The sequence below is a fragment of the Musca domestica genome, unplaced genomic scaffold (assembly GCF_030504385.1).
Source record: "Musca domestica strain aabys unplaced genomic scaffold, Musca_domestica.polishedcontigs.V.1.1 9, whole genome shotgun sequence".
Lineage (NCBI taxonomy): Eukaryota > Metazoa > Arthropoda > Insecta > Diptera > Muscidae > Musca > Musca domestica.
In genome coordinates, this window is record NW_026712435.1 from 15,788,393 (window position 1) to 15,802,337 (window position 13,945).

Here is a 13,945-nt window from a genome sequence, read left to right on the forward strand (position 1 = left end):
TACCGCAAATTTCACTTGGATTGGATCTTGGCCCTACATTTTTGATCTGATGGACTTGATACTTGATCTGATGGACCACATAGGAAGGGATTCTATAAAGAGTATCAAAAGTAACTATGTACCTATCTCGACGTTTTAGCATCTTACAAATAAATGCAACATCACACATGAACATTTGCTGCAGTATTTGTATTCCAAAACATCGCAGACTTGATCTCAGACTTGAGTTCAGAATTATGGTAGAGGTTTCCATCCCGACGTATGTCACATTTTCTAACAACTAGAAAACATTGGTATGAAAAATATTCAGTTTGCAAACATAAGGCATTATTCGAAATCTAATTAGAATTATTGATCGACCCTCGAGCGTTTAAGCGCGAACTCTTTTCATAGAGAACAACCAAATGTTGTTTGTTCAAGTTTCAGAGGGTATCTTTAAAAAAGGGAGAGTAAAAATAACTCAAAACACGCCAATTTCAAATCACAATAATCAAAAAAAAAAAAAAAAATGAACGAGATACGCATTCATCTAAAACACATTTAAACATTTAAATACCTACTTGACTTTGAACCAATAACAAAGTGTGGGATAAGTGTACAATCGCTGGCCGAGGGCTCAGTGCAATAAACACAAGCAAGAGGTACGAACAATTCCCCTCCAATTAGTACGGGCAATTAGAAAAGAAAAAGTTGATGAACCTCTATGCGGCGTAACCGTTTACAACGCTGATAAGATAACAATTCAAGAAGAGCAGTCAGTTCTAACATTTGTTGCCTCTCACGAATGTAAATCTTTGCCCATATTAATTGTTTCAGCCCAAGTTTAAATTGCATTTGCAAGCAAAGGTGATACGATTCTCGAACGGGCGATCAGTTTACGAAAACCATTTGGCATTGATTGTCAAGTATTCAAAAGTACGCGCACGCTAAACCATAACAACATGCCGAAAATTTATTTTGTTGGAGTCGATGTTGGCACGTCATCAGCTCGAGCTGCACTGATAACATCTGATGGCAAAGTTATAAAGCAAGCTGCACGAAATATACGCATTTGGAATCCAGAACATGAACATTTTGAGCAATCGTCCGATGATATATGGAATGCTGTGTGCTATTGTGTTAAGGTATGTGTCAGACAGGTTTATGACGATGTGGTGGTGGGCACGTTAACGGATTTTAGCGGAGAGCCAAAGAGATTGAGAATAACATTGATATAAATATTCAACTGTTAGTTATTTTTATCTCATTTTCTTAATGGTATCCATTAATAACTATATTTAGGGTTGGCCAATAAAGAATAAAAATGTTAGCAAAATTACGTAAAAAGTATTTAAACTGCTACATGCTTTTGCAAAAACTAAATCGACATATTCATTGAATTACATAAGTGAGTACGGTATATATTTATTCAAATAATTCTTCATTGTAATTATTTCGCTATATAAAATACGCTATGTCCAAATATATATTCAAGCCAACCAAGTAAAAACAAGGAAATTTTTGTAAGAAAGATTAAATTATTTCAAAAGTAGTCTTTTCCAGTTATAAACATTCATAATTTTTTTTTAATCGTTTTTATTGTCATCATAAAAAACAAATATCAGTTCTGTCAAGTATTCAAGTCTAGTTGTGAAAAACGTCGAAAGCGTAGTCAGGTATAAGGTAGGCCCTCCACCTTAAAAAGGAGGGTATACTAACTTTGTCATTCCGTTTGTAAGATCCGTAAATATTCGTCGTAGACCCCATAAAGTATATATATTCATGATCAGCATAAAATTCTAAGTAGATTTAACGATGTCCGTCAGTTTGTCTGTCTGTCAGTTGAAATCTCGATACAGCCCACATGATTTGACGTAGAGCTTCAAAATTTGGCAGAACAATTGATATTATGTCTAGGATGATTGGTATTGAAAATTAGATATATTGGTCTACGTTTTGGTATAGCCGCCATATAACGATACCTCCCGATATTCGGTATTTCGATGATTTTAGCGACATTATTCACCGGAATTGTTTCAAATTTGGTATTTGAAATTCGTAATGTATACTACAGCCTTTAACAGAAAATTGTCAGTGCAGTTCCACGTCTTCGTATAGACCTCATATAACGGTACCTCCCGATATTATTCGGTATTTTGGTGACTTTAGCGACATTATTCACCGGAATTGTTTCAAATTTGGTATTTGAAGTGCGCAACGGATACTACAGCCTGTGACAGAAAATTGTCTGCGAAGGTCCACATATCTGTATAGCCCCATATAACGATAACTCCCGCTGTTTAGTATTCTGATGATTTTAGCGACATTGTTCACCGGAATTTTTCAAATTTGATATTTGAAGCTCGTAATGGATGCTACAGCTTATGCCAGAAAATTGTCTGTCCACGTCTTCAAATAGCCCCTATTTAACGGTACCTCCCGATATTCGGTATTTCGATGATTTTAGGGATATTGTTCACCGGAATTGTTTCAGGTTTGGTATTTGAAATTCGCAACGGATACTACAGCCTGTGACAGAAAATAGTCTGTGCAGGTCCACGTTTTATAACCCCATGGTACCTCCCTATATTCGGTATTTTGATGATTTTAGCTACATTATTTTCAAGTTTAAGATTTTAACAGAATTGTTAAAGGATTTTTTTTATTTTTTTTGAAAATTGCCAAATTTGTTCCAAATGGTGGAGGGTATTCAAGGTTCAGGCTGGTCGAACTTACAGCTTTTTTACTTGTTATCTGAAAAATAATTAAATAAGTAAATTATTGTCGGAATTTTGTAGAATTTGTATTTTTGCATCGGCCACAATGCAGCTGTTATTCGATTATTTAATGGTTAAAATATTTCTGGTTGCTTTTCCTGCAGAAATTGTCCAGCAGCATTTTTCCGAGAGTGTGAAGCAATTTGTCAGCAATAAAAAGAAATGAAGCAACAAATAAAATAACAAAGTTAAAAAGTATCAGTCGGCTTAGCCGGCGTATGTATACCCTCGGCCAACGTTCGATTATTTAAATATATTTTGACTTGTATTATTAATAATCAAATTGTTGGCCCTCTATTAACGAAACTATGTTAATAACGAAAAATTTTTGGGGGCATACATTGAAAAGCCGATTTACCCAAAACTAGTCGCTGTTTGGTGCGAATTTTGGTCCAGAGTCATAATTGAGCTATTTTTCTTCGAAAAAGAACAACGAGTAGCCGTTACGTTATTGCCCCACGTATATTGGTCTACGTTTTGGTATAGCCGCCATATAACGATACCTCCCGATATTCGGTATTTCGATGATTTTAGCGACATTATTCACCGGAATTGTTTCAAATTTGGTATTTGAAATTCGTAATGTATACTACAGCCTTTAACAGAAAATTGTCAGTGCAGTTCCACGTCTTCGTATAGACCTCATATAACGGTACCTCCCGATATTATTCGGTATTTTGGTGACTTTAGCGACATTATTCACCGGAATTGTTTCAAATTTGGTATTTGAAGTGCGCAACGGATACTACAGCCTGTGACAGAAAATTGTCTGCGAAGGTCCACATATCTGTATAGCCCCATATAACGATAACTCCCGCTGTTTAGTATTCTGATGATTTTAGCGACATTGTTCACCGGAATTTTTCAAATTTGATATTTGAAGCTCGTAATGGATGCTACAGCTTATGCTAGAAAATTGTCTGTCCACGTCTTCAAATAGCCCCTATTTAACGGTACCTCCCGATATTCGGTATTTCGATGATTTTAGAGATATTGTTCACCGGAATTGTTTCAGGTTTGGTATTTGAAATTCGCAACGGATACTACAGCCTGTGACAGAAAATAGTCTGTGCAGGTCCACGTTTTATAACCCCATGGTACCTCCCTATATTCGGTATTTTGATGATTTTAGCTACATTATTTTCAAGTTTAAGATTTTAACAGAATTGTTAAAGGATTTTTTTTATTTTTTTTTGAAAATTGCCAAATTTGTTCCAAATGGTGGAGGGTATTCAAGGTTCAGGCTGGTCGAACTTACAGCTTTTTTACTTGTTATCTGAAAAATAATTAAATAAGTAAATTATTGTCGGAATTTTGTAGAATTTGTATTTTTGCATCGGCCACAATGCAGCTGTTATTCGATTATTTAATGGTTAAAATATTTCTGGTTGCTTTTCCTGCAGAAATTGTCCAGCAGCATTTTTCCGAGAGTGTGAAGCAATTTGTCAGCAATAAAAAGAAATGAAGCAACAAATAAAATAACAAAGTTAAAAAGTATCAGTCGGCTTAGCCGGCGTATGTATACCCTCGGCCAACGTTCGATTATTTAAATATATTTTGACTTGTATTATTAATAATCAAATTGTTGGCCCTCTATTCCGAAGGAATGGGTCAATATTGTCCATTTCGTATCGGAGCCAAATATATGATATAAATATTGCGACGTGCCAGGTTTGGAATATATATGGGTTACATTCTTCACTTTATATGAGATATGTGATAATTTTTTAGAAAATGTTAAAATGTACGTGTGCAGATATAGTCGACCGAAGTATTCCATTTTCATACCTCTCCTAATACTTCATCTGGTATGGACAACATTACAAGAAAATCGAACATTTATATCCAATCTTATGCGAACTCATAAATTCCGGTTGAGAGAAATATTTAGTTGTAAAGAATTGACTAACTTGTTTCACAAATTATGGCAGATAAAAGTATTGACAATAGTGGCCCTTTGTGTGTGAAATACCAGAAGGGGTTCGCAGATATATATCATCTTCACAACAGATCATGTGCAAAAATGTTTTGAAATTTGAAGAGAGTTTGATGCTTATTTCCCTTTTTTTGAGCGTTTTGTTTTTCAATTCTTGAAATCTATGTAGGGGAGGTACCAGAAGAAATGGTCCGATCTCTACCATCTTTATAAAAGATCTTGTGTTGGTGGAAATATTGAGATGTATTAAATCTGAATGGAATCGGATATTAATTTCGCGTTTTATGAGCTTCATAGACATTCAAAATTTTGACCCCTTGTAGGGGAGATACCAGAAGGAGTGGACCGATATATTCCATATTCAGACTAGATCTTGGGTTAATAAAAATAATGTAATATGTGTACATTGAAGAGAACTGGATGCCTATTTCGGATCGTTTTATTTATTCAAAACTTTGACCCTTAGTGGGGGGGGGGTACCAGAAGGAATAAACCGATCTCTACCATCTTTATAACAAATGTGTGTTTATAGAAATATTGAGATGTGCCAAGTCTGAATGGAATCGGATGCTAATTTCGTATTTTATAAGCTTCATGGACATTCAAAATTTTGACCCTTTGTGGGGAAGCTATCATAAGGAGTGGTTTAATAACAATATAAGCAACTTGAAGACTTCACATCACATATTTTGCGACACATCGTAAAGGAATGCCAGATCCGAACTCGAATCCTGCTGCCGTTTTTGCTAATTGCATACCATATTACATTTGACGGATCAAATGCGATAGTCTTATACTACATATAGGACATCCAATTTCAGATAATTTAGAAGAAATATTATATCATTTACATGCATATGATACATTTCTTAACTTAATTAATTTAACAATCTTTTTTATATTTAGAACGTTACCAGCGACGTTGCCAAAGAAGAGGTGGTATCGATTTCATTTGATGCCACGTGTTCTCTGGTGATTTTAGGAGAAAATGGCGAACCTCTCTCCGCCAGTAAAACTCTAAATCCTGAACAGAACGTTATTTTATGGATGGACCATAGAGCCCACAAAGAAGCTGATCATATTAATGCTACAAAACATGATATATTGAAATATGTTGGCGGTCAAGTATCCGTAGAAATGGAATTACCTAAATTATTATGGCTTAAAAATAATTGTTATCTATCGACATGGTCGAAAATATGGAGGGCATTTGATTTGCCTGACTTTTTAACATGGCGTAGTACAGGTTGCGATACAAGATCACTATGTTCAGTTGTCTGTAAATGGAATTATGATGCCGAGAATATGCAGTGGAATCGAGATTTTTTCCAACAAATCGGCCTGGATGATCTACTAAATAATGATGCTGAAATAATTGGTAGCATTGTTAAAGAGCCCGGAACTCCAGTTGGAAATGGCTTGAGTGAAAAAGCTGCGAAGGAATTGAATCTATTGCCGGGTACTGTGGTGGGTACATCACTTATAGATGCACATGCTGGCGCTTTGGGAATGTTCGGTTGCCGTTCGAAAGAATACAATTGTGAGTTGCAGGGTAAATTGGCATTGATTTGTGGCACATCTACGTGTCATATGAGTTTAACGAGAGATCCGTGCTTGGCCAGGGGCATTTGGGGACCCTACCGTAGTGCTATCATAGCGGATTATTATTTGAACGAAGGCGGTCAGAGTGCAGCTGGTTTACTATTGGATCATGTCATCAAAACCCATCCTCAATATATGCACATAAAAATGAAATTGAGCGAAAATGAGTGAGTACTAAAGAAATTTATGTCAATATAATTTTTCGTTTTGGCGTGTGATTTTATTTATCTTAAAAGTTAAAAAAATGTATTTCACAGTTCGGACTAAAATTCTTTTCAGTTCTGTCTAATACACCAGACCAAATACCAAATAAATGCTTTGTTCCAGGATCTGTAAGAATGTGAAAATGTTACTATGATTACCCATTTTTTCTTTATGATATCCAAAAAATGCAAAATTAGTAGATCCTTGCACTTTCTGGAACAGAGCAAATATCAGTTTCATTTCACTAACTTCTATTACTCGTTTTATTTCAAACATACTAATAAAGAACGAAATACGTGGATATGGTGGTTCTTTCGCTAAACTAAACCCCGTAGGACATTGCTGGGTTCATCGTGACTAATATGTCCAATAGCTTATTATGACGACTTTACAGGGTTGCCGATTGAGTAAACTATTGTTAAAGTTATCCCTGCCTTCTTTTCACTATAAATTGGTATGTTCCAGAACCTGCAAGAATCTAGAAGTTTTGCATTTTTTTCGATTCCCAAGAAGTGAAGTGTGGGAGATACCACGCCCCTTCTAATTTCTAAAAAAATATAGCCGAAGTAAACAATTGAATGTTCTGTGAAAATTTCAGAAAAATCGATTCTCAAGTGGTAATGGTTTTTAGACAAATACTCACCTATTTGGACTTTAAACTCATATTCATATTCATGAATTTTTATTTAATTATAACGATTTGCAATTTTTTTTCAGACACATATACACTTATCTCAATCGCAGATTGAAACAGATTGCAAAGGAAAAGGGATTGGATGATCCATGTTATCTAACAAAAGACATTCATGTTTGGCCAGATTTTCGTGGCAATCGTTCACCTATAGCAGATCCAAATTTAAGAGGAATGGTTAGTATATATATTTTTTAGTATAGTACAATATTAAACAAAACTTTAGATTACAGGCCTCAACATGAATGTGGATGAAGATGCCCTAGCCATTTTATACTTAGCTTTTGTGCAAGCCTTGGCCGTAAGTATTTCCTAATAAAACCTACTATATATCCTGATGTGCTTCTCTTTCAGTATGGTACCCGGCATATTATTGACAATCTACTCAAGCATAATCGTGTCCCCTTTCAAACCCTATTGTTTTGCGGCGGACTAGCCAAGAATGCGCTGTATGTTCAAAATCATGCAGATATTTGCCAACTGCCAGCACTTATACCAGATGAACAGGAAATGGTTTTGGTCGGATCAGCAATGTTGGGTGCTTGTGCTGCCAATGTGTATGACGGATTAGAAGCAGCATCTGCCGCTATGGGCGGAAATGGCAAAATGTTAATTCCCCAATTTTCGACCAAAGAATATCACGAGCGTAAATACCATGTATTTTTAGAAATGTTAAACGACCAACGGAAATACAGAGATCTTATGATGTGATTGCGGGCTCGAAATGAATTTATTTTGCATTTATTCGGTTTTTTTTTAAAGAAGAACATATACATATTTATACGTAGTTTATACCTTACATTGTTTGTACGTAGATTCTACTACTATAGTTAATTTTGTAATTTGTCTATATACAATTGATATTTTAAATAAATTGAGAATTAATAATATTAAACATTTTGGGCGATTTCGTTTTTAAGCTGTATGAAATTACATTTTTAAGATATAAAAGCTGCAGCCCGGGTATTAATTTTTCCACGGCAAACAGGGCACGTCATTTTTATCTTTTCCGAACAGTCTTCACAAATGCAGACATGACCACAGGGAAGAATAATAACCTGAAAAATTATGATATTTGTTAATCTTTTTATAATAGAAAAACTTAGACCAAATATCCTGTTGTTACTAAGGTATTATATATTACCAACAAAAACCACATTTATTTTATATTGTCAGCTGTAGAACCAATAGTCGATTTTGGAATTTTGATCGATCCAAAATTACATTTTTGTAGTGATGTAATTACAATTTTGAAATTTACAATTTTTTAAATTTATCAAAAGATAGGATAAATAATTTTCCCGATACCTATACATTTAAACAGTTATATACGCCGAATATGGTTATGTTATATGGGATCCTCAATATGCGATATATTCAGAGTCAAAAACTAATAAACATTTTGTTTTGTCTTTGACTTTTCAGAGTCAAAAATAATGATCATTTGGTTTTGTCTTCACACACAAGCAGGTTAATATTAATTAGATTTCCTAATAAAAATACTAAAAATATTCATAAAAATCTTCCAGATACACTAAATAGCGGGTGAGATTATTAGCCTCCATTCTCTCACAAAAGTTGTAACACTAACCTCCTTTGGATTAATGTTGCATACAACGCACAATTGATCCTGCGTTAAATGTGCTGGCCTAGATTTTGCACGTCGTTCTTTCCTTTCTTTCTCCAGAGTTTCACGAATGCGTCTTTCGTCACGTTCTTGTTTCTTTTTTAGATAAATCTTCCGGCCAACAACACCTATTAGGACAGCGCCAATTGTGCCGCATACTAAAATTTTAAATAGCATGGAATTTTTGGCTTCTTCGAACTTTTTAATTAATGTCGATTTTGTGGCTGTAGTGAGAAAAAGAGGTCCTAATGGTGACGGCTGTAAGCGTAATGTTTTACCATCTGCTTCCAGCTCACCGATGGCAGTTATAAAACTACCATCTCGAAGAACTTCTTCAGTCGTTTGCAGCCCCTTTTGCCGTACGCCCGAAAAGAAACCAAATATATGATCGAAAAATGACAAGGATGATGGCTCATAATTATCATATACAACATCCATGTCTAAAACAGCAGCCGAGAGTGCGTCAACGATTTCGACGCCAGCATCGTTGTTGCGCAATTCGAAGGGCATTTCATTGGAGGCAACATGTATGAGTTTCCGTTGCTCAGACCAAAAGCCAGCAAATCCACGCGCCACACGATGTTCACTATAAAATAATGCATTAATAACCATCGATTTCAAATATGTAATTCCAATATCTCACTTTAGCTTTATGACCTGTAGTACCCCAGTCACAGAAGGTGACATTACACTTCGCATGGGAACACCAATTGGTGTAACAATGCCTCTTATAACGGCATAAGGCACCTTGCTGTCGTTCTGTTTTGCAACATAATCCTTCAAGTCTTTGTCTATGCTTAATTGGGGTGCACCCTATGAAGGAGAGTTACAAAAATATTTGTTAATGACGGTAGATGGTTGATTTTATTTTTCTCAGTTTTCTTACCTTTAGCAGCTGCACATTTTTCTTATAACTAATATATTCCTTAACACAAAGACCTAATATGAGTAAATCTACTCCCAGTGCTACTCCTTCGTGGATAAATTCCATTTTTTATTTAAAATATCTTAAAATTACAAAACGAGACCAAAAAATTTCCAACAACAACTTTAAAGACAGCTGGGGTTTGTTTACTTGGATAAAGAATGTGACAGTAAGAGTTGCCAAACTTACAGGAAATAATATTAGTATAATGTTGTTCTATAAAGAGAGCGTTTTTGACAATTGATTTATTAAAAGGAATTAATCAGTAATAGGTAAGTATGATAACTTTTTTAATAAAAACTACTTACAAATATAATTAATTTTAGAAATCTTTGATTCGCGGTAGAGGACACATTCATCTCTGCATTTTCTGTAATTTATCTTGTCAAATTTCCCTGACTAGAAAGTATGTTCCCATCTCTGATTTGTGTTTGTACAATGGATTTAGAAATAGACATTTTTACAATGAAATGTTGTCAAATGAATAATTTTGAAAAAAAAAAAAAATAAACATATGATTGCATGACTTTATCTTCTTAATTCTACCATTGTGCAGGACATATCCAAAATCGTTTTGGGCATACCCATTACTATTATGTCCGTAATGGTGGTTATGTCCAAGGAAAAAAACCGTCATAAACCCCAGAAACTAGCGGACATAGCCCCCTTAATAATGGGTATGTCCACAGACTTTCTCTTCTGGGTATGTCCGACACCGGTTAACGCGAACCCAAGTTTACTACATTTAATAATTTTTGTAAGTAGTCCCGACAGCAAACGGTCATACTCCCCACTTAATTATATGCATGGTAGAATTTTTAAGGTAAAGTCATGCAATTATATGTATGTTTACAAGTTTAAAAAAAATCATTTGACAACATCTCTTGTCAAAATGTATATTTATAAATTCATTGTATGCCCAGAAATCAGAGATGGGATCATGCTTTTGTTCAGTGAAATTTGACAAGATAAATTACAGAAAATGCAGAGAAGGCAAGTTTTGTTTGAAATGACTTATGCCATGTTTACGTTAGAACTTTTTGTAGGGTTAACCTACTTTGAGAGGATTTATTTGAAGTAAAAGTAATGGATATGACAATTTAAATCCAAATCCAGTGGGTTAACCCTCATATATATAAACGTACTATTACGTTCTTATAGTACGTTTCGTTGCAAAGGGTTTAGAAAACCCAGTCGGTTTAAGTTGTCAAATCCATTGTGTATACCTCAAATAAATCTTCACAATGAAGGTTAACCCGGAAAAAAGTTCTAACGTAAACATGCCTTTAATTTTACCATGATTACGATCAAAAAAAGGTCATAACCCCCATAATTTAATAGGGATTGTGTCTGGGCGCCGGTTTTGGATTTTTCATTTTAAATAAAAGTGTAAATGGGGGTGGCGGAAATATCAGCCTAATCCGCCAAAGGATGCCATAAACAGCCAAATTTTACATATGTATCTACATATCTCGCCGAGCTGGGTCGATTTAGCTATGTGTGTCCGAATGTCCATTTTTATTTGTAATCAAGTCACAATTATGACGCAAAACTCACGAAGTTTTTTGTTGAGTCAGAGCTAGCGTCAGAAAAAAACATATAGGGCTTGAATAGGACCAACAAGAGAATTTTCAGATTTTGTAGTCTTTGTAATTATATACCAATTCGAGCCTAATTTTGCGTAGAGTTAGAGTTTAGAACAGAAGGGTTGACATGGATCTTACCTTTTGTGTGAAATATCCATTTTAAAACACAATATTTTACTTTGTTTAAATTTTGTGAATGAACGATTGATAATTATTGATTGTCTACTTTAGCATTTCGTTTTGTTTGTGTGTTGGCGTACAAAAACCAAAATTCTATTTGTCTGTCATTTGCCTTGCAATTTGAAGAAAAACAGCTTGCTGAGCAGGCTATTAATTAATAAATTTTTCCAGAATTTTTTTTCAGTAACATCAACTGTTAAAATTGCTTTCTGTTTACTTGACTTTTGGGTTATCGAAATACATTTACATTTAAGACAATAAATAATTATTTCTCAGATTATTTCAAATTATTTCTCAGATTATTTCGAATTATTTCTCAGATTATATTGTATTATATTTACCACTAATATTACAATATAAAAGTTGTCTATTTGATTTTGGTTTCTCAACAGTTTAAAAGTGTAACACAAGAAGAAAATATTTCAAATTAAAAAAGACTGAATCTAAAAATTTACTATCTACGTAAATGTTGGCAACTCTACCCTATAACACGTTTGTTTTTATTTCTATACAATCCTCTAAAGGAGTAGATCAAGGTGGTTCATCTATTAACCATAAAGGAAAAATCGGTTATAGTAGTAAAAGCTTTTACATTCTTGCAGTTCTGGAACATACCAATAATAGAAAATAGTTCATCATATTACCACCCAACATTTTTAAGAGTATTCCAGTATTGCTGACTGCTGAAATATGGCCGAGACCGAAACTACCACCAAACATCCTAAACTTGGCGGCTATGAATTCTTTCATAAAATACTCAAATCTCCAAAGTTTGTGGTGGCTCCAATGGTTGATCAAAGTGAATTGGCATGGCGTATGATGTGCAGGAAGTATAAAGCAGATCTGTGTTATTCCCCCATGTTCCATAGTAATTTATTTGCCAATGATCTGAAATATCGTAAAGATGCTTTGCAGACATGTCCAGAAGATCGACCGCTTATTATACAGTTCTGCGGCAATGACCCATCTACTTTATTAGAAGCAGCATTGTTGGCTCAGGATTACTGCGACGCAGTTGACATTAATCTGGGTTGTCCGCAAGCCATAGCTAAACGTGGCCATTATGGCGCTTTCCTACAAGAGGAATGGGAATTGTTGGAAGAGATCGTAAGAACGTTGCATGAAAATCTTAAGGTTCCAGTTACATGTAAAATCCGCATATTCGAAGACAGGGAGAAAACCATACGATACGCACAAATGCTAGAAAAAGCGGGTTGTCAGTTACTAACGGTGCATGGTCGAACCAGAGAACAAAAAGGACCCTTAACCGGAGTGGCTGATTGGTCTTATATTCGTGAGGTCAGGGAAAATATTAAAATTCCCATGTTCGCTAACGGTAACATATTGGGTGTCGAAGATATTTACAGATGCATTGAGGAAACTGGGGTGGATGGCGTAATGACAGCTGAAGGTAACCTACATAATCCTGCAATATTTACCGGCATGCAAGTCAAATCGTGGGAAATGGCTGACGAATACTTAAACTATGCCGAAAAATATCCCTGCCCTATTTCCTTTATTCGGGGACACTGTTTTAAACTGTTTCATCATTTGATGAATTTGAGGCCTAACAGTGAATTGCGCGAGGAACTTGCTGTAGCGAATAGTATAGACAAATTTCGCGATGTTGTAAAAAAAGTGCAATCCAAATACGAGCCCTATCATGAAGGTGCTCAGCTGTATAAAGAAGAAGAAGTAGATCCCAGCGTAGTTCAAGAAGAATTATTCTACAATTTAGCTCTTCCGCCGTGGTTATGCCAACCATACATTAGAGTTCCACCTGAAATGCATAAACAAATTCTAGCAGAAAAAGCGCGCCGTGCTGAAGATCCTAATCGTGAGAAACGACAATACTTTGATAATGATGGCCAGGAGATATCACGAAAACGCATGAAGAAGCTCAGACGACGTATGCGTCGACCCAATAAACCAGAAGGACGCCACGAACGCAACTTGGAAAATTGTAGCGATTGTACAAATCCGATGGGTTCGAAATGTGAGTTTCAACTTTGTCGTATTTGTTGTCGAGAGAAATGCTATAGTCAGGACATGGATTGTCGTGGTCATGGTATTTTAATAAAATCAAGAAGAGCAAAGGCAAAGTTATTTGAAGAATCTAAAAATGATTCGGGTGTTGCTGAAGAGGCCGAAGAAGAATCCGATAAAAGTACAAAAGATGATGATAATGATACGAATGAAGAAATGGAAAAAGTAATTTGCGAGGATACGAACAAATCAGCACAATCATTGATCAGATGATCCTCGCATATGAGTCAAAGTTTAAAGAGCAATACGAGTATATCTAGCTAAATACATAGGATTTTTTATGTACGTTTAAGAACTGATATATTGTGTTTATAGAAACAGAAATAAATAAATTTTATGGACAATAATTGTCAACATTGTCTTCTTTATAAACGAGAGCAGGATGCAATTTA

General features: G+C 35.1%; 3 protein-coding genes across 3 annotated transcripts; 2 read left to right on the forward strand and 1 right to left on the reverse strand.

The window, feature by feature from the left end:
- Positions 1-802: 802 nt before the first annotated feature.
- LOC101893491 (FGGY carbohydrate kinase domain-containing protein) lies at positions 803-7,945 on the forward strand. Its single transcript, XM_005187501.4, has 5 exons — positions 803-1,124; positions 5,599-6,461; positions 7,216-7,366; positions 7,416-7,490; positions 7,544-7,945. Exons 1-5 carry the CDS (start codon positions 942-944, stop codon positions 7,898-7,900), a joined length of 1,629 nt encoding a protein of 542 aa, XP_005187558.1. The 5' UTR covers positions 803-941; the 3' UTR covers positions 7,901-7,945.
- LOC101893657 (mitochondrial E3 ubiquitin protein ligase 1) lies at positions 7,890-9,901 on the reverse strand. The gene is made up of 4 exons (XM_005187502.4): positions 9,703-9,901; positions 9,460-9,629; positions 8,781-9,402; positions 7,890-8,247 (listed from the first exon to the last, which is right to left on the reverse strand). The coding sequence occupies exons 1-4, from the start codon at positions 9,805-9,807 to the stop codon at positions 8,128-8,130; spliced, it is 1,017 nt and encodes a 338-aa protein (XP_005187559.1). The 5' UTR covers positions 9,808-9,901; the 3' UTR covers positions 7,890-8,127.
- A 2,105-nt stretch (positions 9,902-12,006) lies between these two features.
- On the forward strand, positions 12,007-13,900 carry LOC101893318 (tRNA-dihydrouridine(16/17) synthase [NAD(P)(+)]-like). Its single transcript, XM_005187500.4, has one exon. The coding sequence runs from the start codon at positions 12,198-12,200 to the stop codon at positions 13,764-13,766; it is 1,569 nt and encodes a 522-aa protein (XP_005187557.1). The 5' UTR covers positions 12,007-12,197; the 3' UTR covers positions 13,767-13,900.
- The last annotated feature ends 45 nt before the right edge of the window (positions 13,901-13,945 follow it).

Bases quoted from the DNA above. Each gene is read 5' to 3' on its own strand.
- LOC101893491 (XM_005187501.4), top strand. From the start codon at position 942: ATGCCGAAAATTTATTTTGTTGGAGTCGATGTTGGCACGTCATCAGCT. The intron at 1,125-5,598 runs GTATGTGTCAGA...TTTTATATTTAG, and splicing joins CTGTGTGCTATTGTGTTAAG to AACGTTACCAGCGACGTTGC. The intron at 7,367-7,415 runs GTTAGTATATAT...ACAAAACTTTAG, and splicing joins ATCCAAATTTAAGAGGAATG to ATTACAGGCCTCAACATGAA.
- LOC101893657 (XM_005187502.4), bottom strand. From the start codon at position 9,807: ATGGAATTTATCCACGAAGGAGTAGCACTGGGAGTAGATTTACTCATA. The intron at 9,630-9,702 runs GTAAGAAAACTG...TCTCCTTCATAG, and splicing joins AAAATGTGCAGCTGCTAAAG to GGTGCACCCCAATTAAGCAT. The intron at 9,403-9,459 runs GTGAGATATTGG...ATTATTTTATAG, and splicing joins CTACAGGTCATAAAGCTAAA to TGAACATCGTGTGGCGCGTG.
- LOC101893318 (XM_005187500.4), top strand. From the start codon at position 12,198: ATGGCCGAGACCGAAACTACCACCAAACATCCTAAACTTGGCGGCTAT.